Below are 16,475 nucleotides of genomic sequence, written 5' to 3'. Positions count from 1 at the left end.
CATCAGAGTCTTCTTTTCAACAAGATTTATTGAATCAAAAACGACAATGCAGTTCTCTAGCTGGAGCCAAAAATTCGTATTTCTACGAATTTTTCGTAGCACTAGGCAGGTCTGGGTTGTTACATTTGTTGTTGTTGTTACATATCGCGGAGGAAGAATTCTATTCTCACTGCGTCGTTGTTTTATTTCCCTTGGGGCAGATATGTTCAAACCCGTGTATACGTCAATTGCTTCAACCCCAATTACTCTGACCTATATTATGTACTTGAAAGGGGCAGCGTCGCTCAGCGGTACGTTCTTTGCTTCGTATCCGAAAGGTACCGAGTTCGATCACCTGCCGGTGCGCTATGTGGCCTTGAGCAAGTCGCCTAGCCCTAGCTCAATTTGCGGCGCTACACTGCGGTAAATTTCCCGTGTGGAATGAATAAAGGGAATTTTTTATTATTATTAAAATAGTAGTAGCGTATGGCTACACCTCCAAATTTAATTCGTCAACCCAGCTTCTAAAGTCTTCCTCCGCCCTAAGGACCGTTTCGTAGCCACCTTCAAGTTTAGTGACTGGGCAATGAAGGATGATGTGATCGCTGGTCTCTGGGTCTGCCTGACATTTCTGGCAGGTATCACTGTTTCGAAGTTTCCATCTGCACATATTTGATGCAGTTCTGCCATGTCCAGTTAAGAGGCGATTTGAGGAAGTCCAGTATTTCCTGGCGTTATTGAATGCAGGCACTTTTTTGGTTGGATCTTTAATGATGTTTCCTCCTCCATATATCTCTCCAGTTTTCCTCCATACTGAAGTCTACCGTTTTTGTTAGGTAGAAATATTATTAAAATAAAAATACTTGAGCTTTTATATAGCGCAATATCATCTAAACGTGCTCAAAGCGTTTTGCAAGGGGTCCCTAGTCAACAACAACAATTAAAATGTAAGACGAGACATGACTGTCGCCTGTTAGACACTATTACAACGTTTTTTTTCCGAAGAGACAACACTGTTAACTGTACTCATTTTACACCTTAGTACGGTGAGGGACTGTAGGTAAAGAGCCTTTTCCAAGGACTCAGCTATGCGTCGCTAGGGCGGGACTCGAACCCAAGACCTTCTGTTCCGAAGGTGAGTGTCATACCACTCGGATCACACAACCAAACATTATTAATTGCATTCCGTTTTAATGTCCGGCGCTCTCCGATGATTCAGACAGGACGTTACTGTTTGCTGAAAACAGTTGGTGCTGTAAAACTCTTAATGGTACTCACCTTCGTTCATTGTCGTCAAGGTGGGCGAAAAGGACGTTCTTGGAGATGGCCTTGGACAGAGCCGCCATTGTCTTGTAGTCTTTGGGGACAACCTGATGGAAGAAACATTGAATCAACAGTTATCGGACTTGATGTAGTTATTGTTTGGGGACATCCTGATGGAAAACACATTGAATCAGCAGTTATCGGACTTGATGTAGTCATTGGGGAAAACCTGGTGGAAAACACATTGAATCAGCAGTTATCGGACTTGATGTAGTAATTTGGGACAGCCTGGTGGAAAATACATTGAATCAGCAGTTATCGGAATTGATGTAGTCTTCGGGGACAACCTGGTGGAAAATACATTGAATCAGCAGTTATCGGAATTGATGTAGTCTTCGGGGACAACCTGGTGGAAAATACATTGAATCAGCAGTTATCGGAATTGATGTAGTCTTCGGGGACAACCTGGTGGAAAACACATTGAATCAGCAGTTATCAACTTGTCTTTGGGGACAACCTGGTGGGAAAAAAACATTGAATTAACAGTTATCGGACTTGATGTAGTCTTCGGGGACAACCTGGTGGAAAACACATTGAATCAGCAGTTATCGACTTGTCTTTGGGGACAACTTGGTGAAAAAAAAAAAACATTGAATTTATTGAAGTTATCGGACTTGATTGATGTAGTCATTGGGGACATCCTGGTGGAATGCAGATTTTTAAACATGAATCAACAGTTATTGACTTGATGTTGTCTTTGGGGTAAGTAAGTAAGTAAGTAAGTAAGTAATTAAGTAAGTAAGTAGGTGAGTAAGTAAGTAAGAAAGGAAGGAAGGAAGTAAAAAGTAAGTAGTAAGTCAGTAATGAAAGTAATAAAAACAAGAAAACTAAGGTATTTTGGACACCTAAGACGCCATCAAACTGTCAACAAGGACATTCTTGAGGGTAGAATTGAGGGGAAAAGAGGAAGAGGCAGGCCAGCAAGAACTTGGATAGATGATGTGAGGACATGGACAGGATTGTCGGCAGCCGATGCAGTCAGCAAGCCGTCAACAGGGAAGATTGGCGTGCCTTTTCAAGTCGACCTCAACCCATGAGATGACACTGGAAGAAGAAGAAGAAGTCAGTAAGTGGATGTTTGAAACGGATCAAGATACACCAGAGACCATCCTACGATTCCACCCACCTTTTTCACGTACTGAGCCGCATCCTCCTCCCGGTAAACCTCGGCAGACACGCCCCCTCTCCGTGCCCTTTGACCCATGGCCTGGTGCATGTGTGGCGGAGTGCTTGACATTTCATCCTCCTTCTCGTCGCTTGGCGGCGTCACCGACTTGTTCTTCTCTTTGGTCACTTGTTCCTGGAAAGTAAAGAACGAACAAAACGTAGACATCATGAAAAAAAAAATAATAATAATAGTAGCAAACTGAAAGACAATGCAAAGGTTCAAAACTACATATAGATAGTATGCGCTTGGCTAAGAAGCTCACAACATTGCCATCCGGAAGTATAACCGACCCACACACAAAATTATGTGTAACCCTGAATATTTATAGTCGGATTATTACAGTTTAGTGAGAATTACTTAAAACGCAGATGGCAAAAAAGCAATAACAAAGACCCAAGTGGCGTCAACGTCGTTCTGTCTATCACGTCTTGTGGCCAAATTTTAGCGTTTTTACTGTTTCATTGTTGATAGAGGGGAAACCCGAAACGTCCACATTATCTGTCAGAGTGCAATAAATCGAAGCTCTTACATTTCATTACTTATCGTTATTTTTTAAAATGGTGTAATGGGGGTTCTTGGACAAGTACTATGAAACACAAACAAACACGCAGTTACAATTTAGCAAGAAAGCTTCAAATATCTATCAATTAAAATTATATTCATCTTGCCAAAAAATCTCAAACCTGAGACTAGCCAAGTCTTTAATATTGTCCAGAATTTGAGTTTTACCCAAGATCAGAGTTATTTTAATCGATCGATATTTAAAGGACGAGCTTTCTGGCCAAAATTTTAATGTCGTATTTAATTTTTCAAAAGAGTACGACAGAAGTTGAAGTAATTCGCTAGTTCGTCGGTACCGTGTCGTCTCGTCTCGTCACACAGGTCAAGCAATATTGAGCTTGGTTAGTGGCCGGATGGGTTACGGTGATTTTGGAAATCCTTGTCTCGACCGTGTGTCCTTCGGTGAACCACTATACATTAATTACCCCACTCGAATCACTCGGGAATGAGTACCTGGTTTTATGCAGTGAAGGATATTGTAAGAATGTGAGAAAAAGTTAGTTTCAGATAGCTGTGACCAAAAAAAAAATAAAATCCTAGAGTCAGAGAAAAGACTTAAGTCCAGCGCTGTTTAACGCATCCACTTCATTTCAATGAACATAATATAAATGACCACATACACACACAATCACACACACACACACACACACACACATATATATATATATATATTATATATATATATATATATATATATATATATATATATACATACACATACCACATCATGTATACATGACGAGTACACGCATACACCACCCACCAACCCCACAAACACACACACATACACACCCACAAGCCCCTACACACAATGTATATCCCTAAGTAACACAGGACAAGAACTCACACATTACGCATTCCTCCCCGTCCACCCTTGATTGATGAAAACTGTCCACACACGGTCACTCTATATCCCTAAGCAAATCTAACGCACACCAGAAAATATTTATTTATTTTTTTAAAATGACCAGACAATATTTTTCTCCACATAAGTGACAGACTGTATCATAACGGTATCACGTCGGCATGATTTATAAGATGGAAATTCAAAATTAGGAAATTTTGATCATGTGAATAGTTTCATTGAGGAGAATCATCGTCGTCGTCGTCGTCGTCGTTGTAGTTCACGTAGTGTAATTAAAATGTTTTCACGTCTTCCTGTGGTCAGTGTGGCCATGTCATGGTGGTCACTACAATGGCAAATGTCACACTGGACATAATCACATCAATCAAATTCTTGTAATACTTTGGATAAATATTACATCTGTCTTTTAACACCGTACTTTTATGTGTGTGTCTGTGTGCGTGTGTGTGTGTGTGTATGTGTAAATTCTTGTAATACTATGGATAAATATTACATCTGTCTTTTAACACCGTACTTTTGTGTGTGTGTGTGTGTGTGTGTGTGTGTGCGTGTGTGTGTGCGTGTGTGTGTGTGTGTTTCTGTGTGTGTATGTAGAAACTGTAGCATTTATACACACAATATCTATCAAATGTTCTCAAACCACTTTACAAGTAGTCCCAAGGAAACAACAACACTTAGCATGTAGGCAATAATACAATTATTATTTGATTTCTTTTCTTACTTGAGACTATCAAATTAAGAAATAAAGGAGCAGGCACCGGTGTAAGATAAAGAACTGAACAAGTGTGTATAAAAGATGCCAGACAAATCAAGAAAGAAAAATACCAGATAAATAGCATCCAAAATTCAGTAGACCTCGACTGGGGATCGAACCTCAGACACACTTGTTCAATTCTTTATCTTACTTGAGAAGGCGCATTCTGAACAGGTTTGAAATTTCAAACACAAGAGCGCTTTGAGGTTTCGACGAAAGGCGCTAGAGAAATATCATTATTATTATTATTATTATTATTATTATTATTATTATTATTATTATTATTATTATTATTATTATTATTATTATTATTATTATTATTATTATTATTATTAAATTAATCTCTGTCTCTGGTCGATCCTGGCACATTTAGTCATTTCTAGAGAATTGTGAACTTTTAGATGTTTTACGGTTTCCGCGACATTTATTGTTGTATGTCATATAATTGTCAGACTGTAAACTTGTAAGTTTTCCACACAATCTTTCATATTTGATCCTTTCAGAAACCCTTGGAAATCCGACACGACAACATTTTGGTGAAGACTTGTCCGTTAACAAATTATAGGCACAAAGACGGAAGTTTTCAATGATCTATATCTAAAAATAAAAACACAGGGGGGGGGGGGGGACTTGAACTTTTATATAGCGCAATATCCGCTTAACGTATCCGCTTAATATATCCTTACCGATCATTTTCAGTATTTTCCCAAAATGGAAGGCTTACCCAACAGAGAAAAAAATTGATTCTTTAAACTCAAAAAAGCTCTCTACAAAACAATATTATGTTCTTATTAATTGAACAAAGATCATTCTTCAAAGTTTGTGACGTACAAAATAAATCTGAATAAGAAAAAATGTATATTGTGCCGTAACAAAGGTGGTAAGGAGAGGGTTGATGTGCTCAAACCGTTTTAACAAGGGGTTCCTAGCCAACAGCAACAATTAACATGTAGAACGAGACACATGACGCCTGTTAGACGATAATACATTTTTTTTCTTATCCCGACAGAGACAACGTTGAGTTAAAGGCAGGATATTCATTTCACACTTAAGTACGCTGAGAGAATGTGAGTAAAGAGCCTTTTCCAAGGACTCAACTATGCGTCGAACGAAGCTCGAACTCAGGACCTTCCGATCCAAAAGCGAGCGTCATACCACAAGTCCACAATGCCGCGTTAGACGTACAGTTTTGTCCAGATGGAACCTTTTTTACTTCCAATGCTATTCTTTGTCTTTTAGTTTTAATCATTTTATTTGCAATCCAAAATTTTCTCAAAGAACTTTTAATTTTAATGATTTTTTTTTTAAATCACGCAAGGATATTTGTTGTGACACAAAAACAATTAATTCAACGTTCCTAAACTATAGTGAGGTAATCGATTATGAAAATTGCAGTCGTCACCAATGAAATACAAATAATAAACCAAACAAGTTGATCCACTTGTAACTCGGTGTAAATTTAATGCTATTTATCGGGGAGGGGGCTGGGGAGGGTTGATGCGAGGGGGGGGGGGATAATTCCTTTCTAACGACCTTCCAGTGTTTGGATAAAGATTTAATTATTTCTGGAGCCTGTCGAGCAGGTTAGTTGTGACAGAACTGGGCAATTCGATACCAGTCTATAACCATAATCGTGACTTATATGCATCTGTTAGAATCGAGTATTCTAAGACCGGAGTTGCTGCTGTTGTTGTTGTTGTTGTCGAACGTTACACGGAAATGTTTGATAATGCCACGTGCTGGTCTGGTTGTAAACAATCAATCAATCATTCTCTCTCTCTCTCTCTCTCTCTCTCTCTCTCTCCTCTCTCCTCCTCTCTCTCTCTCTCTCTCTCTCTCTCTCTCTCTCCAGTATTTCATAATGGCCATCCTATTGAGTGGGGGAGTGATAGAATAATTAAATTTTAAATCGAATGACAGAATGACCTACATTCAAGGCCTGTGACGTCACATCCGGCCTGATAGCCCTTCGTACAAAGTTCGGACAAACACATCGTTCCTTAGCACGAAGGAGTAATTTCCAATAGTATATCCATCCTTGACAGGACAAGAAGAAAAAAGTATAGTTAGTATGCGCTTGGCTAAGAAGTTCACAACATTGCCACCCGGAAGTATAAACGGACCAACACACAAAACTGTGTGTAACCATAAACGTTTATGGTCTGGTTAATACAGTTTAGTGAGTATTACTCATAAACGCGGATGGCAAAAAACAATAACGAGGACCGGAGTAACGTTAACTTCGAACTATCTATACACGTGCAGCAATGTGATCTAGTGAAGGTCAAAAATAAGAGTCAACACTGTTGCAAGTTTGATTTAAATGCTTGGTAAAGAGTTAGATACGACCAGTCAGTATCATCATCTGTAAGAGGTGATAAATGGACAGAACACGTCATCCCCACGTTCAAAGTCAATCGAAGGGTCTGTCTAGTCCTGTAAATCTTATTATCTCTGACGTCATACGCACAACCTACATGGTCCGTATTCAATGAGAGTGACAGTTGGTAGTTTGACGTATTTCCTCCTCCTTTCTCACACACCCCCCCCCCCCACCCCCGCCTATACTCACTGTCTCATCCCATTCTATGTTAAGCACCCCCCCCCCCCTTCCCATTCTTCTTACTGTTTATCAATTCGTTCAAACGGCCGCTCTTATCCGTGATTTATCTTGGAGTTAATCTGACAAATGACGCCAGCACCACTGGCGACCCCCTTTCGCTTCCTCTTCAATCACCCCACCCACTTTTCTCTCATCACCCCCTTTTCTCCCATCTCCTTCCCTCGCCTCCTCCAACCATCATCATATGTACGTCAAACTGCCCTGGGTGTGTTTTATTGTTCATCCCCATGTTGTACCCACGTTGAGGACGACGCGATATGGGTGTCCCTGGGAAAGGCTGTTTACTCACACTCTCTCACCGGAAGTAGAAAACGGTGTGTAGACTTAAACGTTTATAATATGATCGAGAAAATCGTGTGATAACTAGTCACCTCATTTGGCGGTATGAAAACAATTGACAGGTAGACAACCACGACTCTCGGACAATCGTCATAATGTAAACAATGGCAGTGATTGGTAGACACTCTGGTTTTACTATCGATGGTATGTGTTTAAGTAAAATACCCACTGTTCTACCGCTTGACCAATAGAACCAACACTGAAGTATATGTGTAAATTTAAACGTTCATAATCTAATCGAGAAAATCGTGTGACAACTTGTCATCCATTTGGAGGTATAAAAACAATAACAATGGTCAGAGAGACGTTACTGTTTATAAACAACCAACTATGTTTGTCCGAGCACGTGTGAGTGTGTGTCACAAATTCCATATTTTGATTGGTCAAAATTCTACTGGTGAACTGTGCTGGCACGACATGACGCAGTATCACAGTTCACATTAAAATTTCTAACGAATCAATTCGTTGACCTTTTAGGGTCAACCCGACAAATGTATTACTAACGGTTTGAGGCGAAGATCACATACTATTGAATCGGTATCGAATTGGGAGATCGATATCTGAAGGACGTTTAAAATTGTCGGGTTAGATAACTGTGTGAGTTTGGGGAGGGGGGTGGGATATTTCTCCTCCAAAATTGTACCCTTCCCCCTCCCCACCTCTCTCTCTCCTCTCTCCTCTCTCTCTCTCTCTCTCTCTCTCTCTCTCTCTCTCTCTCTCTCTCTCTCTCTCTCTCTCTCCCCTCACCAAATCCCCATTATCCTTTGTTTTGGGGGGTTTTGTTTGCTTGTTTGTTTGTCTGTCTTTTTGGTTTTATATTCGTTTTGTTTTTGTTTGCTTTTGCTTTTGTTTTTTGTTGGGTTTTTTTGTTTGTTTTTTTTTGTTTGTTTTTTTTTATTTTTTTTTTTTTGGGGGGGGGGGGTTGTTTTCTTGTTCTTTTTTTTTTTGTGTTTGTATGTTTTGATTTGTTTTTGTTGGGGGGGGGGGGGGGGATTCGTTTTTAAGGGTTTTACGGCACTTGCGACAGATTTAGGTCATATCAGCGCCAGTAAAAAGGTATAAATTGGGATAGTAAAAAAAGGTTATAAATTTACAATTAACAACATACGAGAAAAAGGAAGAAAAATGGGGGATGTGGTTCAGATAGGGCACAGCAGATGTAGATTCCAAGAGCACACTATCAGTGTACTTAAGTTTGAGATCACCTAAAAGTCTCACCCCCCCCCCCCCCCCCCCCCCCCCCCCCCCCCCCCCCCCCCCCCCCCAAATATATCCCCGTTACCACCATTTTAAGACAGACTAAAGAAAAGAAGGAACTCGTGATGGAAACAGCGCGGAATGTATTGGACTTGGGGTTTGACAAACGGGCTTGGGGCACTCGATTCGATCACGAAAAGGCCGTGCTATTCGCCTGGGATGTAGGTTGGTATCGATAAATAACATGGCCCAGTAATTACAGAGGCGATGCGTTCTGGGGATTATCAAGTGGACGTGATTGATATTGAATTACCAGACATTGTAGATTGAGGAGGGGGATGGGCACGGGGGGTGGTGTTAGAGAGAGATAGATATAGAGAGGGGGTAAGGGGAGAGAGAGGAAGGGGACAGAGGGGAGGAAGGGGGTGGGGGGAGAGGGAGGAGACAGAGAGAAAAAGAGAGAGAGGGATGAAGGATAGAGATAGGGGGAGGAAGGGAGAGAGAGAGAGAGAGAGAGAGAGAGAGAGAGAGAGAGAGAAGAAGGAGAGAGAGAGAGAGAGAGAGAGAGAGAGAGAGAGAGAGAGAGGGGAGGGAGAGTGTGTGACATCACGTGACCCCCCCCCCCCCATACTGAGTGACCTCCATATTTAATTAAACGATCCAATAAAAACCTCCGTGCGCAATGATAAATTACGGTTTTAATATAGAAATACAGATGAATGGAAAATGGGAGGCTGGGTAATCATTTGTCATGGCTGAATGTTTGCAACCTTCGTAATCAAAATATCATTGCCCTTGGCTGTGTCGATGTCAGTATTGGAAGAGTTTGCGATCAATGGCTGGTATTGGAATTCTGGGTAAATATCCCATTTGCTGCTGGTGATGGTGGTGGCGGTGGTGGTGGTATTATTAGTGGTGGTGGTGGTGGTGGTGGTGGCGGTGGTGGTGTTCGTAGTATTGGTGGTGGTGGTGGTGTTAGTAGTATTGGTGTTGGTGGTGATGGTAGTAATGTTGACAGTGGTAGTGGTGGTGGTGATGGTGATGGCAGTAGTATCGGTAGTGGTGTTGATACTTGTGATGGTGTGATGGTCGTAGTATTGGTGCTGGTTGTGGTGGTGGTGGTGATCGAGGCGATGGTAGTTATAGTGGTGGCTGCGGTATTGATGGTAATAAGTCTTATGGGTGATTAGGTAGGTAGATTGGAAGTTAGATAAACAAAGTGATATATAAATGTCAAAATATCTATGGGGAATAAATCAATAAAATAAATAAATGAATGAATAAATAAATTAACCATGTAATAAATCAATCAAACAATAAATGAATAAATAAATATATAAATAAATGTTAAAAATTACAATGTATTCAAGTAATTAATAGCAAAAAATGGGAAAGAAGAGAAGAAAATTTGAAAGTGAAATCCCAGCCCTCTTCCGTATCTTGTTCATGACCACTCCAAACATTACAAGCACCAAAACTCATGTTTTTTTTTTTGTTTTTGTTTTTTCCCCAGAGGGACACTTTTTTTTATGTTTTTATTTTCCCAACCCCAAATTTTGGAGTGGATTCAATAAGTGATTGTGGACTGAGGGTGGGGGGGGGAGGGGGTAGGGGGAAGGGGGAAGTTTTCCAGCCCACTGCCTCGACCAATCACATTACACAATCAAAATCGATAAGGACAACCTATGACGTCATTTGGCGGGTTTCCTGCGTGGAGGAGGAGAAATAGACAAACGGCCGGGGAAGGAGTGGGGTGTGGGTGGGGTGGGGGGGGGGGGGGGGGGGGGGGAGGGGGATTTTGTGGATGGAGGGAATGAATCAAGTTGTAATGATTCTATCAGAGAGGGTCAATCGGGTTAAGAGAATTGGCTTTTGATTGGGCTGTTCAAGATTTGATTCCTGCGTCCCTTGTCATAATGGATAATAAATATACTCTCAAACCAACGCAAAATGTTGCCCCCCCCCCCCCCCAGCCAAACCAGGGGGGAGGGGGGGGGGACAAATATAAAAACTTGCAAACCTTGGTACAAATAGTGACGACGACGACTACAACAACAACCACAACAACGGCAACAACAACCACAACAACAAAAACAACAACCATAACAACAACAACAACAACAACAACAACAACAACCACAAACCAATCGAAACACCATCCAAGACATTACACAATATAGAACTAATAAGATCGTAGAGTCGCTGGGTTATTTGTGTTTTGTTTTTTTGTTGTACTTTTTCTTCTTCCAAAACTCTGTCTTCCTCCCCCAAAGTTTTTTTTGTCAATGAATTCAAAATTCTATAGAAGTCACATTGACCTCGTACGCCGTTTGACGTCACAGAATTCAGCCAAAAACAACTTGGAGAAAAAAAAATCGCTTCCTATCCAACATCGCAAAATAATAGCCTACACTTTTTGACATTTTAGCCAGAAAAAAATAAATTACATCGAAAAAATTGAGATGACCCCTGACCTTGAGACAAAGTATCAATCCTGAGATTTCTGTAGAAAAAAAAACACATTTGAAGTGTCAATCTGAGACGTTTTGTAAAGTTGGGAGTTATTATTATTATTATTTGACACGATCGATACGGTATTGAGGTCAACGTTATCTAGCCAAAATTATTTGATAAAACAATAATTGTGTTTGGCCAGAATCTGGCGGTTTGCCAGTAGTAGACTGTCGGGAAGGGAATGGAATGGCGGCAGGGGTCAATTGGATTTATTTACGCTATTCAATTTTATGACTTGGAAGGTTGGATGGGTGGATGGATGGATGGATGGATGGATGGATGGATGGATGGATGGATGGATGGATGGATGGATGGATGGATGGATGGGTGGGTGGGTGATTGGATTGATGGATGGATGGATGGATGGATGGATGGATGGATGGATGGGTGGGTGGGTGGGTGATTGGATGGATGGATGGATGGGTGGGTGGGTGGATGGACGGATGGATGGATGGATGGGCGGGTGGGTGAGTGATTGGATGGGTGGATGGATGGATGGATGGGTGGGTGGGTGATTGGATGGATGGATGGATGGATGGATGGATGGGCGGGTGGGTGAGTGATTGGATGGGTGGATGGATGGATGGATGGGTGGGTGGGTGATTGGATGGATGGATGGATGGGTGGATGGATGGATGGGTGGATGGATGGATGGATGGGTGATTGGATGGGTGGATGGATGGATGGATGGATGGATGGATGGATGGATGGATGGGTGATTGGATTGATGGATGGATGGATGGATGGATGGATAGATAGATGGATGGATGGGTGGGTGGGTGATTGGATGGATGGATGGATGGATGAATGGATGGATGGATGTATGGATGGAAGGTTGGATGGATGGATGGATGGATGGATGGATGGATGGATGGATAGATAGATATATGAGTAAAATAAGAAAAAAATAAAGAAAGAAAGAAAGAAATGAATAAAGAAAGAAAGAAAGAAAAGTAGATATGGGAATAACCTCAAAACAGAAAAAAAAAACAAGAAAAAAAATCATATTGTGAAATAACAATCAATAAATATAACTTTGAAGAGACCAGGATGTTAACCCTCACCACCAACCAAATGCCTTTTCTCATTTATCTTGGGTAGGAACCGACGTATAGTTATTTCCAGGTCTAATAATAATAACCCATATTATTAGTCTGGGTCCATTGTCATAATGGATATATATTATACTCTCAAAACAACCCAAAATGTTGTTCCCCGCCAAACCAAATGTGGAGGGGGAGGGGGGGGGATAAAAATAAAATTTGCAAACTTTGATGAAGGCGTCGAGTTCAGACGACGGATTAAAACTCGTTGTTTTAAAGTACCGAGATTATCCCGAAAATACATGATAGTTCATACGTGTGCTAACCGTTTTCAAGCCAATTAAAAACAAAAATTATAGTGTAAACGGTTATCCTTGGTACCATTTTCATTTTCCAAACATCTGCAATGAAATATTTTATATTGTGCAATAATAATCTATAAAGCCTACATATTATCTTTATCTATATATCTATATAAAATTCTCTACATTGCATGTAATAGAAACATTTTTATTTAATTCTCTATATATAGGTTATTTATTATTATTATTATTATTATTATTATTATTATTATTATTATTATTATTATTATATTATATATTATTATTATTATTATTATTATTATTATTATTATTATTATTATTATTATTATTATATTATTATTATTATTATTAAATGTGAAAACCGTTTTCAAGTCCACATTTTATTTTGATGCTTAAACCGTTATCTTTGGTACAGCAAGAACAAGACATGCCCTTACAGAGAACATCAACAGTTAACTTTTCATCAAAATAAGTTTTTTTGTCATATTTTTAGTTTGTAAAAGTGTATAATAATATATATATATAATAATAACATTTATTTTTAAAGTGATATCTCATTGACCACACGATAGATTTTCTCAGTTGATAAGAGATATGCATGCGCAATGATATTTGTTGACGTTCTCTTTGTAAGGGCATGTGAGAACAGGTTATAGATAGTTCGAAGTCACTCTGGTCTTTGTTATTAGTTTTTTGCCATCCGTGTTTATGAGTACTTCTCACTAAACTGTATTAACCAGACTATAAAAGTTCATGGTTACAGTTCATGGTTACACATGGTTTTGTGTGTTGGCCCGTTATACTTCCGGATGGCAATGTTGTGAGCTCCTTAGCCAAGCGCATACTATCTATAGAAGAATTCCTTGCCAGGTTGAGATTGGTGGCATTCCATCAGGTAGGCAAGAGTGTAAAATGGATGGGCGGACGTCATCAAAGTGCCATAGACACGTACTATACGACACGGGTCGCTTGACATTGGAATGCTACGTCAGATTTCGGGAACAAGACAAAACTAATGACGACGGACAAAGAACAAACAACCACTTTAGATGCTGCGCCAGCCAGATATTACGTACCAACACAAAAACATAAACCGATGTATAACCTTGTACGTTTATATATTATAGATAGGTCGAAGATGACGTCACTCAGGCCTTTGTTATTGTTTTTGCCATCCGCGTTTTTAGTTTATACTCACAAACTGTATGTAACCACGAACAAAATGATGTCATGGTTACACAGCTGTTTGTTGTTGGATGTTATACTCTGGATGGCTATTGTTGTGAACATCCTTGGCAGCTGATTTCACTATCTATATAGTCTGATTAATACAATTTATTGAGAACTACTCATAAAATGACTGGCTAAAAACCATAACAAAGTACACATCTGCTGAGTGACGTCAATTTCGCTCCTACTATAGACAGTATGCGCTTGAGTCAGAAGCTCACAACATTGCCATTCGGAAGTATAGATAAACAGACGCTCTTGCCAATGAGTTACAAACATTTGCCATCCGAAATAACGGAGCAAACAAACAAACTCGGGTGTCACCATGACTTTATAGTTGTTAGAACTATGTTTAGTGAGAACAACACACAAAGCGGATGCGCAAAAACAATAACAAAGGCCTGAGTGACGTCATCTGCATACTATCTATAGATAGTATGCGCTTGGCTAAGAAGCTCATAACATTGCCATTCGGAAGTATAGATAGTATGCGCTTGGCTAAGAAGCTCATAACATTGCCATCCGGAAGTATAACGGACCAACACACAAAACTGTGTGTATCCCTGAACGTTTATAGTCAGGTTAATACAGTTCAGTGAGCATTACTCATAAACGCGGATAGCAAAAAACAATAACAAAGACCTAGGTGACGTCATCTTCGAACTATCTATAACGGATCAACACACAAAACTCTGTGTAACCATGCACTTTTATAGTCTGAATAATACAGTTAAGTGAGAATCACTCATACACGTGGATGGCCAAAAAAAACCAATAAGACACGAGTGACGTCAATTTCGTTCCTACTATTGTCTGACACAGAAACGTGGACTGGAGTACTCTGGACAAAACACGCATTTAAAATTATGGCCAGAAAACCCGGCCTTCAAATATCAATTGATTAAAATGACCTCCATCTTATCAAAAACTCACAAACCTTCTTTGAAGACTTCCACGAGTCCCAGGTTTGAGAGTTTTTGACAAGATGAGTGTCATTTTAATCGAATGATATTTGAAGGACGCGTTTTCTGGCAAAAAAATTTTAAAAAGTTTTAATTGTTTCAACGTACGCTATTCTAGTCAGTCAATTTTTTATTGAGCTGTTTTTATATATCCACTAAACGTGCTCAAAGCGCTTTACAAAGGGTCCCTGACCAACAGCAATACGTAACATAAAGAACGAGACATGACGCATGTTAGGCGATAAAACAATTTATTTTCCGACAGAGACAACGCTGTTATCGGCCAGGTACTCATTTTACACCTGAGTAAGGTGAGAGAATGTGAGTAAAGAGACTATTCCAAGGAATCAACTATGCGTTGAGCGAGGCTCAAACCCAAGACCTTCCTATCCGAAAGCGAGTGTCATACCACAAGATCACATAGCCCCACAGTCACTACGTCTAGGAAATCAGATAATGGCATCCAGAGATTGAAACCACGTCATTGCTTTGATAAGGGGACCCCGATAGCTCAGTTGATAGAGCACTCGGTTCACACGCAAAGGGACCGGTATCGATGCCGGGTGCAGTCGAGTTGGGTTGTTTTTTGTTTTTTCTGACAACCCTGTCCACCCAGCGGTGAATGGGTAGCAGAGTCTCTTAGATTTGGCGGAGAAAGTCCTTTGCGATAGACTAGCGTCCTATCCAAAGGATAGCAAGCAATTGCTATTGTCCGTTTCACGCTATAGAAACCGGGATAAACTCCGGCTCCAAGAGCCCATGGCTCTGAAGGACTACTAATAATACTTTGATAAGACGGAAGATTAAAATTTATCAGTACATACAAATTAAATCAAGTCAAGTGCTGGGTTAAGCCGATTCTCTATCAGTATCACTAAGGACAACGAAAATGATGACAGTGCCCAGTGTCCAACACATTCATTTGTGTCCATGTCGATGGTCAATCTCATTTACTGCATGGTCAATCGCTGGCCAAATGGACCAATTAGAGCGAGGGATGTCAGAACGGCCGGGCCTTTTGTCCCCGGGCCTACCAGATTCAGAGGCGATCAATAGGGATGAAGTCAATCCCAGCCTGGGACAGCCAGACTCCAAATCTGGCGGGCAGAATACTTTTTTGTCATTTTGGGTTGGGTCACAAGTGGGTCGGTTTGACGTCAAATTTCCACGAATCAAGAGAAGAAGTTGAAAAAAGTCCGGATTCGTTGATTTGTGGAGTAAAAGATTTCTGTCAGAAATAACAAACATGTTTCTCACTCTGCCTCTCTCTCTCTCTCTCTCTCTCTCTCTCTCTCTCTCTCTCTCTCTCTCTCTCTCTCTATCTCTCTCTCTCTATCTCTATCTCTCTCTGTATGTTTCTCCCTCTCTCTCTCTCTCACACACACACACAAACACACACGGACTCTCTCTCTCTCTCTCTCTCTCCCTCTCTCTCTCTCTCCCCCCCCCCCCTCTGACTCTAACTGACTCTCTGTCTGTCTCTCTCTCTCTCTCTCTCTCTCTCTCTCTCTCTCTCTCTCTCTCTCTCTCTCTCTCCCTCTCTCTCTCTCTCTTTATACCTCTATATATGTTACACATTACATCTATTCCCCTT

The 16,475-nt window shown here is 40.4% G+C and overlaps 2 protein-coding genes across 6 annotated transcripts in view; both read right to left on the bottom strand.

The window, feature by feature from the left end:
* The window catches only part of LOC144973386 (cAMP-dependent protein kinase regulatory subunit), a 182,398-nt gene that overhangs the window by 15,884 nt on the left and 150,039 nt on the right, over positions 1-16,475 (bottom strand). For all 3 annotated transcript variants that reach the window (XM_078915747.1, XM_078915745.1, XM_078915748.1), the window contains exons 2-3: positions 2,429-2,602; positions 1,258-1,349 (exon numbers count right to left, since the gene is read on the bottom strand). In XM_078915747.1, the coding sequence (XP_078771873.1) occupies positions 1,258-1,349; positions 2,429-2,602 (266 nt within the window). The remainder of the gene's footprint in view (positions 1-1,257; positions 1,350-2,428; positions 2,603-16,475) is intronic.
* Positions 1-16,475, bottom strand: part of LOC144973384 (uncharacterized) — a 226,549-nt gene that overhangs the window by 118,997 nt on the left and 91,077 nt on the right. The window lies entirely within an intron of this gene.

This window comes from Berghia stephanieae, chromosome 5 (genome assembly GCF_034508935.2).
Source record: "Berghia stephanieae isolate SIO BIC M18660-M18661 chromosome 5, UCSD_Bste_1.3, whole genome shotgun sequence".
NCBI lineage: Eukaryota > Metazoa > Mollusca > Gastropoda > Nudibranchia > Aeolidiidae > Berghia > Berghia stephanieae.
The sequence above is the reverse complement of the archived record's forward strand: the minus strand, read 5'-3'. Positions and strand labels throughout refer to the sequence as shown.